Below are 15,341 nucleotides of genomic sequence, written 5' to 3' on the forward strand. Positions count from 1 at the left end.
TATCCTTTATTAGCTGATAGGTCTGGGCAATTACTGGACTTATAGAGATGGTATTGACTCAACCAGCCATTTACTAGGTAAGAGGCTTTGGGCCTTAGATTCTTCAAATATAACATGAAATGACACTTGTCTCATAGAACTGCAAGCGTTTAATGAGTTACTTGATTTACTGTATAGTAGTCAACGAATAATACCTACCACTAAGTCCTTACTTCCTTTGATTATCACGACCATCCTATTCAATGGCCCATTATCCTCATTTGATAGAGGCTCAGTAAGACCACTTTTAAGTGGCGATGTTAGGACTCAAACTCCCATTTTTCTGATTCTAGCGCCCACTCCTTACTTAACGCCTCTACTGCCCTTGTTAGTTTCAAGTGCCCATCATACAGCCTGTCACACCTTAGGCACTCAACCTTTAAAAATTACTAATGTGCAGGTTTGACTGCCATCGTTTTGCCCTCGGGTCTGGTCTCCCCTGGGTGCAGGGTCAAAATTCAGCTCTGGCCCGGCCCAGCCGAGGACTAAACTCTCCCCTCCCGTGAGAGGAGCCCAGTCGGGGTTTATTGTGAGCTTAACAGTACTGTGATCCAGAGCCTCGGTGACGGGGCCGAGGCGTGGCGTCACCTGCCGCTCCCTCCGCCCCGCCCCCGGCCTTCCCGCCGGCCCCCGCGGGGCGTCCTTAGCAACGCGCGCGCTCACTCTCAGCCCCGCCCCTTCCGCGCGGCGCCGCGCGGGGCGGGAGGCGGCGGCGGTCTCTGCGCCTGCGTGAGGCCGCAACCGCCAGTCGGCTCTCTTCCCCTCCCCTCCCTCCCCTCTCCCCTCTCCCCCTCCTCCTCAGCCTCCGAGAGCGAGACGCCAAGATGGAGCCTGAGGACCTGCCTTGGCCCGGCGAGCTCGAGGAGGAGGAGGAGGAGAAGGAGGAGGAGGAGGAGGCCAAGGAGGAGGAGGAGGAGGTAAAGGACGAGGACGAGGAGGCGAAGGAGGAGGAGGAGGCGGAGAGCTTAGAGGAGGACGAGGTGGTGATGGTGGAGGACGTGGAGGAAGAGGAGCAGCGGGAACTGGACACGGACTTCAACTACGAGAGCCAGCCGGAGGAGAGTTCGGACGACTGCGAGGAAGACGACGAGGCCAAGGCCTGGCTGCAGGCGCACCCCGGCGGGACTTTGCCTCCGCCGCCGCCGCCGAAGCACCGCTACTCCGAGGGGGAGCGGTGCGGCCCGGAGGAGGTGGGCCTGGCGGGGCAGAGGCGCCGCGCGCGGTCGGGCAGGGTGACGGGTCGTCCCCGAGCGCTCGGCCGGCTCTCTGACGGGGCTGCCTCCTGCTCGCTGCCTGTCGCCGTGCCTGGCACAGAGTCGCGCTTCTGAAGGCTTGTGAGGTTCTGGCTGACTACGACGGTCGCACGGTCGCCCGTGCTTCCTGGCAGAGACCTCTCTTGTTTCTCTCGGTAGTTCCCGGGCTTTTTGAATTAGGCCAGGTGTTCAGAGGAGCCGGTGTTCCCCGCTCTTGCAGTTAAGGAAAGCTTCTGGGAGGAGGTGGGGCTTACCGTGCCCCGAAGGAGGGGAAGAGGGCGGTGTGGGAGTGGGGAGAAGGTGGTTGCCGAGGGACGATCGTGTGGGGAAGACAATTAGGAGATTAGTTTGCCTGAGTGAAGGACACCCCCCGAGGGAGCGGTGTGGATTAGGTAAACCGCGTGAATAGTTCGTCTCTGGGGGCTCCTCGCAGATGGTGCTTCTCTGGGCCCCGGTTTGTAGCAATAAAGGGGTCGTCCCCAGCAAGTAGGAGAGCGACTTAGCAACGCACGAGTCTTACTTTGGCCCCGCAGCTCCAAACAGTCTAGAAAACTGAAGCACAAGATTAATATGCAGTGGAGAAAGAGCTGTTTTTATGGCTGGGTCCTGAAGATCTGGACGATTTTGAAAACACTTGCGTTTAATTGATTGCTTTTTAGGGAGAAAACAAGTTTGCTATGCGGTTCTGGTATCAAGCCATCGTTTATTAAAGTTTCTGTTCTGTGCAACGTCCGTTATGGGAACAAAACGAAGCCTAGGGTTTGATTGTTGAGAACTGCCCTTGGCCGAGATGTGAACTGCAGAGTGAAACAAAGTACAACAATGGGAAAGACTCTAGATAGACCTGTGCTGTCTGTGTTCAATTCAGTAGTCACTAGCCACGTGCGTCTCTTTACATCAAATAAAAATAAAATAAATAAAATAAAAATACGTACTAACCGCTTTTCAAGTGCTCAGTAACCACACTTGACTAGTGGCTACCCTATTGGAAAATGCAGATGTAAAATAGTTTCATCATCACAGAAAGTTCTGTTAGCTAGTGATGCTATGGACTATTGATCATTAAAGAATAATAGTTGTTTTGCTTAGTAAGTATTCCAGTGGGTCTTCAATGCATTGAGCATATACGTATATTACTGAGCATTCCCCACTGGCCATGCATTGTGCTGGATGCTAGGGCACCTTGGGGAACCTGTTCCCTATCTCCAGATTCATTTACATGGCACAGTTCTTAATCTTTTTTGACCTATTAATATATACTTTGTTCTTAATCTTTTCATGTGCTCCTAGGATAAAAACTATTAGTTATAGTGTGCTTTTCTCTTAAGGAACTACTGGATTTTATTTGCAGATATTTTATAAATGATAATGGTTTTAAGTTTAAAAAAAAATTGTTTCCTTGACCTGCCTTTGTCAAATTTGACCTTATTATTATGCCATTTTCATACAAGAAATTGGGAAGATTTTTATTTTTCTATGCCCTGGAATAGTTTAAGTAATATATGAATATTTCTTGCATGTTTGAAAAAATAATCATGAGTGAAACTACTTTGAGTCTGGATTCCTTTCAAGGTGATAGTCTATATAGACTCACTTTTCTCGGGTTAATTTTGGTAATTTCTGATTTTTCTAGAAAATAATTTCAGTAAGATTTTCTAGTTAATTGTAATAGAGTACTACATAGTATTTTTTAAAATTTTTTTCAATTGCATCTGTGGTTATTTCCATTTCTCAGTCCTGTTTTGTGTAATTATGCTTTATTTTTCCCTGATCTGATAGCTAGGGGTTTACTTATATTTTTATCCAAGGAAACATCTTGGATTTAATTTTAATTCTATTTCTTTTCATCATTTAATTCATTATTTCAGTTTTTATCTTTTACTGTTTCCCCAGATTTATTTTTATAAAATATATTTTTATTGATTTCAGAGAGGAAGGGAGAGGGAGAGATAGATAGAAACATCAAGATGAGAGAGAATCATTGATTAGCAGCCTCTTGCATGCCCCCTACTGGGATCGAGCCTGTAACCTGGGCAAGTGCCCTTGTTGGAATCGAACTGTGACATCCTGGTTCATAGTTCTATGCTCAACCACTGAGCCACATTGGCCGGGCTTGAGTTAATTTTTTGTCAACAATTTATTCATTTATTTATTGAATTTGTTGAGGTGAAATCCTATATAAAAGGCTAATATGCAAATTGACCGAACGGCAGAACGACCAGTTGCTATGACGTGCACTGACCACCAGGAGGAAGATGCTCAATGCAGGAGCTGCCCCCCTGGTGGTCAGTGTGCTCCCACAGGGGGAGTGCCGCTCAGCCAGAATCCCTGAGCCAGGCTCACAGCTGGCAAGTGCAGCAGCAGTGGTGGGATGTCCGACTGCCGGCTTAGGCCCACTCCTCCTGGGGAGGAGGCCTAAGCCATCAGTTGGACATCCCCTGAGGGCTCCTGAACTGCTAGGGTGCAGGCTGGGCTGAGGGACACCCCCCCCTCCAGTGCATGAATTTCGTGCACTGGGCCTCTAGTTGGTTAATAAAATTATATAGGTTTCAGGTGTACAATTCTACAATACATCATCTGTATGTTGTATTGTGTGTTCACTACTTTCAGTTAATTATTATATGTGGTGTGAGAAAAGAGTTCAATTTCATTCTTTTGTATGTGGCTACCAGTTGTCCCAACACCATTTGTTGAAGAGGCTATTCTTTCCCAACTGATAACTCTTAGCATCCTTGTTGAAAATCAGTTGATCATAGATATCTGAGTTTATTTCTAAATTCTTAATTCAGTTCCATTTTGAATGCCATGCCACACATTTTGATTACTATTGCTTTGTAGTTAGTTTTGAAATGGAGATGTATGAGTCCTCTAACTTCATCCTTTTTTTCAAGAATTTTTTTTTGTGTGTGTGGCTATTCTTGATTCCTTGTAATTACATATGAACTTTAGGATCAGCTTGTTAAAAAGTCAGCTGGTATTTTGATAGGAATACAAAATTTGGAAGTATTGTCATCTTAACATTAGGTCTTCTGATCTAGTATCATGGGTTATCTTTTTATTTATTTAGATCTTCTGTAAATTTGTTGAATAATGTTTCATAGTTTTCAGTATAAGTTAGGTTACTCTGAGTATTTTATTCTTTTTGGTGCTATTGTAAGTGAAATTTTTCCTCCCATTTTTGGATCGTTCATTGAATGTGTATAAAAAGACAATTGACTTTTGTGTATTGATCTTTTATTCTGCAACTGCTGAACTTATTTATTAGTTCTAAGAGATTTTTAATAGACTCCCTAGGATACATGTAAAATACAAGTACGTATAGTTTTATTCTTCTTTTTCAATTTGGATACCTTTTTATTTATTTATTTTCCCCTAATTTCCCTGACTAGAACCTCCAGTATAATGTTGAATAGAAGTGGTGAGAGAGGATATCCTTGACTTATTCTTGATTGTAATGGGAAAAAACCCAGTCTTTCACCAAAAGTATGATGTTAGTTGTAGGTTTTTCATAGATGGCTTTACCAGATTGATAAAGTGTTCTTTTATTGCTGGTTTGTTGAGTGTTTTACCATGAAAAGGGTGTTAGATTTTGTCAAATTATGCTATTAATTGGTGTATTATATTAATTGATATTGGGTTGCTAAGCCATTTGTGCATTCTGAAGATAATTTACAGCATCATGATATATAAATATTTTATATGTTGCTGGATATAGGAACACAAATATACTAATTTACCTAGTATTTTCTTTTTAATTTTTTGCATATGTATTTCCAAGATACTGATTTATAGTTTCCTTGTGATGTTTTTGTCTGGTTTAGTATCAGGGTAATACTGACTTTATAAAATGCGTTGCAAGTGTTCCTTCTGTTTTTGAGTTTGAAGGATCAGAATTAATAATTTTTGAGTGTTTGGTAGATTTTATCATATGTGTTTGGGCTTTTCTTTTTGGAAAATATTTTAATTATAAATTTATACTATTTTCTTGCTATACAGGTCTACTCAGATCACCTATTCCTTTTTTTTTTTTTTTAAATACATTTTATTGATTTTTTACAGAGAGGAAGGGAGAGGGATAGAGAGTTAGAAACATCGATGAGAGAGAAACATCGATCAGCTGCCTCCTGCACACTTTCCTACTGGGGATGTGCCTGCAACCAAGGTACATGCCCTTGACTGGAATCGAACCTGGGACCCTTCAGTCCGCAGGCCGACACTCTATCCACTGAGCCAAACCGGTTAGGGCACCTATTCCTTCTTGAGTCAGGTTCAGTAATTTGTGATTTTTTCAGGTGTTTGTCCATTTCCTCTAACTCAGGCGTCCTCAAACTATGGCCCGCGGGTGTTTTTGCCGTTTTGTTTTTTTACTTCAAAATAAGATATGTGCAGTGTGCATAGGAATTTGTTCATAGTTTTTTTAAACTGTAGTCCGGCCCTCCAACGGTCTGAGGGACAGTGAACGGGCCCCCTGTTTAAAAAGTTTGAGGACCTCTGCTCTAACTTAACAAATTTCTTAACATTCAGTTATGTATGTTATCATAGTACAGATGCTCCTTGACTTTAAATGGGGCTCAGTTCCAGTAAGCCCATTGTAAGTTGTGTATAAGTTGAAAATGCATTTAATACACCTAACTTACAGAACATCATAGCTTAGCCTAGCCTACCTTAAATGTGCTGAGAACACTTACATTATTGGGATGTAGCCCCATCATAAGTTTTAATTGCCTTCCTCTTCTCACCAGAAGCAAGAGGCACAGATGGGCATTTTGTTGGCATGATGGGATATAAAAACATAAAACATGATATTTAAAAATGCTGGCAACACAGTACATTGTAGATTATTGGTTATTTATCCTCATAATCTTGTGGCTGATTTGGAGCTGAGGCTTGCTGTTGCTGCCCAGCATCACAAGAGTATCATATTGCATATTGCTAGCCTGGGAAAAGATCAAAATTCAAAATTTGAAGTATGGTTTCTACTGAACATATAAGATATCCACCATCGTAAGGTTGAAAATTTGTAAGCTGAACTATAAGTTAGGGATCGTCTCTGTGTATATCTGTAGTGTCAGTAGTCAAGTCCCCTCTTTAATTTCCAATTTTAGTAATAGAGTAATAAGAGTATGTTTAATTTTGTGAGGAACTGACAAACTTTCTTGCAAAGTGACTTGCCTTCAGTTCTTTTGGATATATACGCAGAAGTGCGATTGTGGGATCATATGGGTCATATAGTAGTTTTGGTTTTAATTTCCTGAGGGATCTCTGTTCTGTTTTTTTGTGGTGATTGTATCATTTTATATCCTACCAACGAAGGTTCCAGTTTTTCAATATCCTGACCAATAATAATAATTACTATTTTTAATAGTAGCCATCCTGATTAGTGTGAAGTGATTTCTCATTGTAGTTTTTAAAAATATATATATTTTTATTGATTTCAGAGAAGAAGGAAAAGGGAAAGATAGAAACATCAGTGATGAGAATCATTGATCATCTGCCTTCTGCATGGTCCATTCTCAACCACTGAGCCACAACCGGCTGGGCTATTTTTAAAAAATCTTTGTTGTTGACAATATTACATATATTCCCTTTTTTACCCCATTGGCCCCTTCTAGCCCGCCCCCCACCCCACGCCTTCACCACCCGTTGTGTGTATCCATGGGTTATGCATATATGCGTCTGAGTTCTTTGGTTGATCTCTCCCCCTCCTCCTCCCTTTTCCTCCCTCCTTCCCCTCCCCTCCCCCTTCCCCTTGCCTTGCCTCTTCGATTTGACCATCTATTCCATGCTTCTGTGTCTCTAGATCTATTTTGTTCATCAATTTATTTTGTTTATTAGATTCCACATATGAGTGAGATCATGTGATACTTGTCTTTCTCTGACTCGCTTATTTAGCTTAGCATAATATTCTTCAGGTCCCTCCATGCTATCTCAAAGGGTAAGAGATCCTTCTTTTTCACTGCTGCATAGTATTCCATGGTGTAAATGTACCACAGTTTTTGTGTTTTGTTTTTAAAATATATTTTATTGATTTTTACAGACAGGAAGGGAGAGGGATAGAAAGTTAGAAACATCGATGAGAGAGAAACATCGATCAGCTGCCTCCTGCACACCCCCTACTGGGGATGTGCCCGCAACCAAGGTACATGCCTTTGACTGGAATCGAACCTGAGACCCTTCAGTCTGCAGGCCGACGCTCTATCCACTGAGCCAAACCAGCTAGAGCTGTACCACAGTTTTTTATCCACTTTTCTAAGGATGGGCACTTGGACTGTTGAAGATCTTAGCTATTGTAAATTGTGCTGCTATAAACATAGGAGTGACACATTCTTTCTGATTGGTGTTTCAGGTTTCTTAGGTATTTGTCTGTTTTTAGGTCACTACCATACTGTTTTAATTACATAGCTTTATAATGTAGTTTTGTTTTTTAATATATGTGTGTGTGTGTGTGTGTGTGTGTGTGTGTGTGTGTGTGTGTGTATTTTATTGATTTCAGAGAGGAATGGAGAGGGAGGTAGAAACATCAATGATAGAGAATTATTGATCGGCTGCCTCCCACACGCACCCCAACTGGGGATCAAACCCACAACCTGGATATATGCCCTGACCTGGAATCAAACCTGCTACCTTCTGGTGTATGGACAGTGCTCCAACCAAATGAGCCACACTGGCCAGGGCTGATCTTGCCTATAAAAATATACATATATAACCTTACAGCCAGCCATAAACTTTCTCTTACCTCTGCTTTTGTTGCATTCCATAAATTTTGGTATTTTTAAATTGTCATTATGTCAAAGTATTTTATAATTTTCCTTGTGACTTCTTGTTTGACCTGTTGTTTTTCTAAGAGTATATTGTTTAATTTTCATATATTTGTGGAATTTCAGTTTTTCTTGGGCTGTTGATATCTAGTTTCATCCCATTGTGATTGGAAAAGATAGGTGTGTGTGAGTTCAATCTTCTTGAATTTGTTAAGACTTGTTTTGTGCTTAATGTGTTCTATCCTGAAGGATATTTCATGTGTACTTGAGAAATGCATATTCTGCTGTTGTTGAGTGGAGTGTTCTGTTTATTTCTATTAGGTCCAGTGTCTATAGAGTTCAGTTCCTCTATCTCCTTGTTCTTCGATCTGATTGTTCTATCCATTATTGAAAGTGAGGTATTGAAGTCTCTTAATATCATTGTAATATCAAACTTTGTAATTTATGAGCTCTGAGATTTGGTGTATAAATACTTGTTATAAGTTCTTGGTGAATTGATTCTTTTGTTGTTATAAAATGTCCTCCTCTGTCACTTGTAACAGTTATTGATTTAAAGTCTTTTTGTCTATTACTAGCACAGACACGGCTGTCCTCTTTTGGTTTCCATTTGCATGAAAAATTTTCCCATTCTTTTACTTTCAGCCTATGTATGTCCTTAGATCAAACTACTTCTCTTCTAGAGGGTATATAGTTGGAGTCCATTAACTTTTTATTTATGTAATCATCACCCGAAATATGTTTATATTGATTTTTAGAGAGAGAGACAGAAACATCAATCGGTTGCCTCCTGCACATGTCCTGGCCAGGAATCAAACCCACAACCTTTTAGTGTACTAAATGACGCTCCAACCAACTCAGCAACTGGACAAGGGCAGAAGTCCTTAACTTTTAATATTAAAAACTGACTTAGGGAAGTACTCTTTAAAAGTTAATTTATATGTAAAGGCATTTAATCTCAGATCAGAGAATTGCTGATGACACCTGTTTAGTTTTGAAGCACTTATTTTAAGAATCCTCCGTCAAGTATTTGGGTTACCCTACTATCCAGAGGCAACTGTGGGAAAGCTGATCAAACATGTATTAGAAATTAATCCTACCTAATAAAATGGTAATATGTAAATTACCATCACTCCGCTACGCCCACGATTGGGCCAGAGGGAGGTGCAGGGGGCGGGACTCGGGGTGGCCGGGGTAGCCGATTGGGCCTGCAGGACGCTGAGCTCGCGTCGCCAGTGGCGGCGCGAGCTCAGCGTCTGCGCCATGGCTGTGCTGCGGAACAGAAGGGGCCTCTGGGGCAGCGAGCTCACGTCCCGTCGTGGACCATCAAAAGCAGGGGAGCTGGGTGCCTGTCTGCTCAGGCACCAGGCCTTTCGGAAGCCTCCGCCACGCTGGAGCGTGTAGGGGACCCTACACGTGCATGATTCAATCATGCACTGGGCCTCTCGTTACTTGATAAAGTCAGAACAATCAGGTAGACAATAAAAATGAGGAATTCTAGGAAATTTTTGTTTTTTTAAAATATATTTTACTGATTTTTTACAGGAGAGGGATAGAGAGTTAGAAACATCGATTAGAGAGAAACATCGATTCAGCTGCCTCTTGCACACTCCCTACTGGGGATGTGCCCGCAACCAAGGTACATGCCCTTTACCGGAATCGAACCTGGTACCCTTCAGTCCACAGGCCGACGCTCTATCCACTAAGCCAAACCGGTTAGGGCTGGGAAATGGGTTTTTAAATAAGAACATCTAACATTTAATTTTAACTTTCAGGTTTTCTTTCAACTGATAAAGTGAGGGGGAGTGTTCTTTTTCTTCCACATTGTGTTAATTTCAAATTGCTAGTTTCTTCCTATTGTAGCATTAGTTTTCTACAAATACTAGAGGCCCGGTGCACAAAATTCATGCGCTGAGGGGTTGGGGGTGTCCCTCAGCCCAGCCTGCACCCTCTCGCAGTCTGGGAGCCCGCAGGGGAGTGGGCCTAAGCCATCAGTCGAACATCCTTAGGGCTGCCACAGAGGTGGGAGAAGCTCCTGCCACTGCCTCTGCGCTCGCCAGCCATGAGCCTGGCTCAGGGCTTCTGGCTGAGTGGAGCTTCCCCTGTGGGAATGCACTGACCACCAGGGGGCAACTCCTGCCTCGAGCATCTGCCCCCTGGTGGTCAGTGCACGTTATAACAACCGGTCATTCCACTGTTCAGTCGATTTGCATATTAGCCTTTTATTATATAGGATTCTAATGAATTGAATCCTCTCTTTGTAAGCTGTTATGAATCAGCTGTTTCAAAGGCAAGACCCCTCATGCTCCACCCCTCGCATTATTTAGCTACAGTGAATAGCCATTTTGAATTTTCATTCTTTCCTGGAGGGCTTCTTTCCTGTGCCAAAACATTGGCTGAATTGTTATATATTTAGGTATTTCAGATTGCCAAAATGAGTTTGCATAACAGCTTTCTTTGTTTTTCTTTATCTTTTAAAAATTGCCATCGAAGCAACGTGGGTGTGTTCCATGGTGCTCTGTATTTTGAGAAAAACCTCTTGGAACACTTTATATCTTAGAAATCTCTCCTTTTTCTCTTTAGTTATTGAATAGATTTTCAGTTAAGTTGGCCTTTCTATGATCAAAAACACCTTATTGTATGTGCTCTGTAAAAATGTTTTGTTAGTGTAGTAGCAGTAATTCTGGGGGAAAATCTGATGACCTTGGGTTTCCTTCACAGGCTTTTATATTTGTTGTTATTAATTTTTTAGTAGCATTCATCTTTTTAAAAAATATTTTTTTTATTGGTTTCAGATAGGAAGGGAAAAGGAGAGAGAGATAGAAACATCAATGATCAGAGAGAATCATGGATCAGCTGTCTCCTGCATGCCCCTGATGTGGATCAAGTCTGCCACTTGGGCATGTGCCCTGACCAGGAATTGAATTGTGATCTCCTGGTTCATAGGTTGATGCTCAACCACTGAGCCACATTGGCCAGGCAGCATTCATCTTTTTTTGACTCATAGCTGCCTGTTTTATAACAGCTTTCTTTTTTATGGCCATTGTGTCTTCTTAATTTATCTCTCTGAGACTCTGAGATATTCTTATTTTTAAAATGTCTTTTGAATGTGTAGTTTGTAATCACCTTTTTAGTAGGAGTGTTGTTTTGTTTTGATTTTTGGTGCACCCTTCTCTACCTGGTGTTTTGTGGTTGTCTCTGTCCCTTGTATCTGCTTTTTTAGGAAGAAGTCTAATATTGGAAGCTTTGGGTTTTTATTCTCCAGGGATATTGGGTAAAATCTCGAGAATTAGTCCCTGAACCAGAGAGTGACTTGACCTAGTTCATTTTTGTTTGATTGCATCTGATCTTTTTCATTTGCATTGTTTCAGCCTTGGGCAGCAGTCACAGCTTTTATTGCTGTCTTCTACAACTGGGAGAGCCCTGTTTCAACCAGTTTCATAAAATGAGCCTAACTTTTATTTTAGTCCTTACTATTAGAGCTAATTTCTGAGGCATCTCAAACATTAAGATTTTTATATAATTTGCATGTCTCTGCTTGCTTCTTCTACCTCTGGTGGTATAGGAAGTTAAGGAACTGCTGTAGTTTATTGAAAAGTATATTGAGTTAACAGGATAATCATAAGTTCAGTGAGGATAATAACTTGAATAAGTGGTTGTGATGTTGAAATGTCATATATATGAAAAGGTTTATCAATTGAGAAATAAATTTGTGTTAGATTTTGTTAGTACTATATTTAAATCTGCTTTTGACTTTCAGGTTGTTCCATTGACCAGTCATGTATGGCAACAGTCATCATCTCAAGAAAATAGTAGAACACAGATTTCTGATTCTAATGTGGTCTCTTTGGAAGAAACAGCTCAGAAGGGTTCTGGGGATGATCAGGTATGTCTTATATAACTGGTAAACTGTGTTACTTTTGGTAAACAGTATGAGAAATTCTTATTTAGCTATGAAGAATGGAAAGAGATTAATTACTTTAATATTCCATTTCTCTATTGTTTATATGGGTTATCTATATCGATATTTAGCTTACTAATTATTAAAATATTTAAAATGCCAAAGCTATTATATATTAACATAAATAATGTATTTTAAAGTGAAAAGTGACTATTTTCCCAAACAACAAAAAAAATTAATTGGAAGAGTGGCATTGCTTAACATTTTTGCATATTTCTTTAATGTCAGGCTTCATAGAAAACAGTTGGTCTATTAGAAAAATAAAACCAGTGGGAGACATATATACACCATATATATATATGTATATATGTGTGTGTGTATATACACACACACACACACACACATACACACACACACTGTATATGCTCATGTAATCATGGAGAATTCCCAATATCTGTGATCTGGTGACTCAGGAGAGCTGATAGTATAGTTACAGCCTGAGTCTAAAGGCCTGAGGACCAGGCCAGCTGATGGTTTATGTTCCATTCTGAGTCCAAGTCCAAAGACAGGGGAAGACCAATGTCCCAGCTCAAAGACCATTAGGCAGAGAGAAGGAATTCTCTCTTACTCAGCTTTTTGTTCTATTCAGGCCTTTAAAGGATTGGATGAGGCCTGCCCACATTTGGAATGGCAAGCTGCTTTACTCAGTCTATGGATCAAATGGTAATCTCATCCAGACATACCTACTATAATGTTTAGTCAAATATCTGGGCACCCTGTGGTCCAGTCAAGTGACACAAACAATTAACCTTTACAACTAGATTCTCATATCTGCTTCTGCATTTATTCCTTTGGGATGTATTATTTTGGTGGAAGTATGTAAAGAAAATCTAGCCTTGCCTTAGTTGGTTTGGCACAGTGGATAAAGCGTTGGCCTCGGACTGAAGGGGCCCAGGTTCGATTCCGGTCGAAGGTATATACCTGGTTGTGGGCTCGATTCCCAGTAGGGGGCATGTAGGATGCAGCTAATCAGTGATTCTCTCTCATTATTAATGTTTCTATATCCCTCTCCCTCTCCCTTCCTCTCTGAATCAGTAAAAATATATTTTATATTTTATTTATTTATTTTAAATAAAAAGAGCCAGAATTTATTTGTTTGTTTGTTTATTTATTTATTTATTTCTTCCTAGGACAGTCCTTTTGTTTTTATTTTTTTTTAATTTAATAAATCTTTATTGTTCAGATTATTACAATTATTCCTCTTTCCCCCCCCCGCATAGCTCCCCTCCACCCAGTTTCCACCCCACCCTCTGCCCTTACCTCCCCCCAACTGTCCTCATCCATAGGTGTACGATTTTTGTCCAGTCTCTTCCCGCACCCCCCACACCCCTTTCCCCCTGAGAATTGTCAGCCCACTCCCTTTCTATGCCCCTGATTCTATTATATTCACCAGTTTATTCTGTTCATCAGATTTTTTATTCACCTGATTTTTAGATTCACTTGTTGATAGATATGTATTTGTTGTTCATAATTTTTATCTTTACCTTTTTCTTCTTCTTCCTCTTCTTAAAGAATACCTTTCAGCATTTCATATAATACTGGTTTGGTGGTGATGAACTCCTTTAGCTTTTTCTTATCTGTGAAGCTCTTTATCTGCCCTTCGATTCTGAATGATAGCTTTGCTGGGTAGAGTAATCTTGTTTGTAGGTTCTTGCTATTCATCACTTTGAATATTTCTTACCACTCCTGTCTGGCCTGCATAGTTTCTGTTGAGAAATCAGCTGACAATCGTATGGGAGCTCCCTTGTAGGTAACTAACTGTTTTTCTCTTGCTGCTTTTAATATTCTCTCTTTGTCTTTTGCTCTTGGCATTTTAATTATGATGTGTCTTGGTGTGGTCCTCTTTGGATTCCTTTTGTTTGGGGTTCTCTGCACTTCCTGGTCTTGTAAGTCTTATTTCTTTCACCAGGTGGGGGAAGTTTTCTGTCATTATTTCTTCAAATAGGTTTTTAGTATCTTGCTCTCTCTCTTCTTCTGGCACCCCCATAATTCGGATGTTGGTACTCTTGAGGTTGTCCCAGAGGCTTCTTACACTATCTTCAAATTTTTGGATTCTTTTTTCTTTTTGCTTTTCTGATTGAGTGTTTTTTGCTTCTTTGTATTTCAGATCTTTGACTTGATTCTTGCCGTCCTCTAGTCTGCTGTTAGGTCTCTGTATAATATTTTTAATTTCAGTCAGTGTATGTTTAATTTCTAGTTGGTCCTTTTTCATATCCTCAAGGGTCTCGCTAAATTTATCGGCCTTTTCTAGGAAATTCTTGAAAAAACTTATAACCGTGGTTTTGAACTCTATATCCAGTCATTTGCTTTTCTCCATTTCTTTCATTTGTGACCCGTTTCTTTGTCTCCGCATTTTGGCTGCTTCCCTGAATTGATAGAGTAGCTTTGTGTGCTAGGTGTCCTATAGGGCCCAGTGGGTCGGCCTCCCCACTGAGGTGGACACTCTTGATGCACCCCTTTGTGGACTGTGTGTACAGCTTTGTTGTAGTTAAGTCTTGATTGTTGTTGGTATCGCTGGGAGGAATTGACTTCCAGGCCAATTGGCTGTGACAATTAGCTGTGTCTACACACTGGGAGAACTTCTGTGCTGGTGACAGCCTTATGAGACAAGACTTGCAAAATTGCAAAAGCCTCTGTGCTCAGCTTGGGCAGAGTCTCAGGGCAGAGCAGACAGCCTTGTCTTCCCGTCAGCCCTGCCCTATGAGGCCCCTGGGTCTCAGTGTCCCTCGGTAATCGTTGCAAGCACCTCAGAGAAAGCCGCCCTCGAGTTTCGCCCGCTGCCAGACAGTTGTTTCTCCCCCAATGAGTCTGGGTTCCCAGAGTCTAACCCGGAACTGGAGTTCAGTGCAGTCAGGAGTTTCCGTCTCCCTCCCGCTTGAGAAAGCCAGCCACGCATTCAGCAGTCAATCCTTTCTGTGCGAATGCGCCTCCGGACCTCTGCCTTCCGCAGCTCCCCCGAGTCTCAGTGTGCTTTTCTCTTTTCTTGACAGTCCAGATTCCCCCCTGTATGAGTCTGGGTCCCCAGGGTCTCGCCCGGAACTGGAGTTCAGCGCAGTTGGGAGCTTTTGTCTCCCTCCTGCTTGAGAAAGCCATCCGAGTACTCAGCCGCCAGCCCTCCCCACGCGCCCGCGCGTTTCCGTACCTCAGCCTTTTGCAGCTCCTCTGAGTCTCAATGTGTTTTTCTCTTTCCTTCTAGTTGTAGAATTTCCACTCAGCTTTCCTGTGGTTCTGGATGGTGTCCGTTTTGTCTTTTAGTTGTAGTTTTGAAATTGTTGTGCGAGGCAGCAGTTTAGGTGTTTGCCTATGCCGCCATCTTGGTTTCTCTCCAGTAAA

The 15,341-nt window shown here is 41.6% G+C and overlaps 1 protein-coding gene across 2 annotated transcripts in view; it reads left to right on the forward strand.

Moving 5' to 3' along the window:
- The first annotated feature begins 857 nt into the window (after positions 1-857).
- The window catches only part of ALMS1 (ALMS1 centrosome and basal body associated protein), a 151,710-nt gene continuing 137,226 nt past the window's right edge, over positions 858-15,341 (forward strand). For both annotated transcript variants that reach the window (XM_079792033.1, XM_079792034.1), the window contains exons 1-2: positions 858-1,229; positions 11,808-11,933. In XM_079792033.1, coding sequence (XP_079648159.1) covers positions 864-1,229; positions 11,808-11,933 — 492 coding nt within the window. In that variant the 5' untranslated portion in view covers positions 858-863. The remainder of the gene's footprint in view (positions 1,230-11,807; positions 11,934-15,341) is intronic.

The sequence above is a fragment of the Cnephaeus nilssonii genome, assembly GCF_951640355.1.
Source record: "Cnephaeus nilssonii genome assembly, chromosome: 15".
Lineage (NCBI taxonomy): Eukaryota > Metazoa > Chordata > Mammalia > Chiroptera > Vespertilionidae > Cnephaeus > Cnephaeus nilssonii.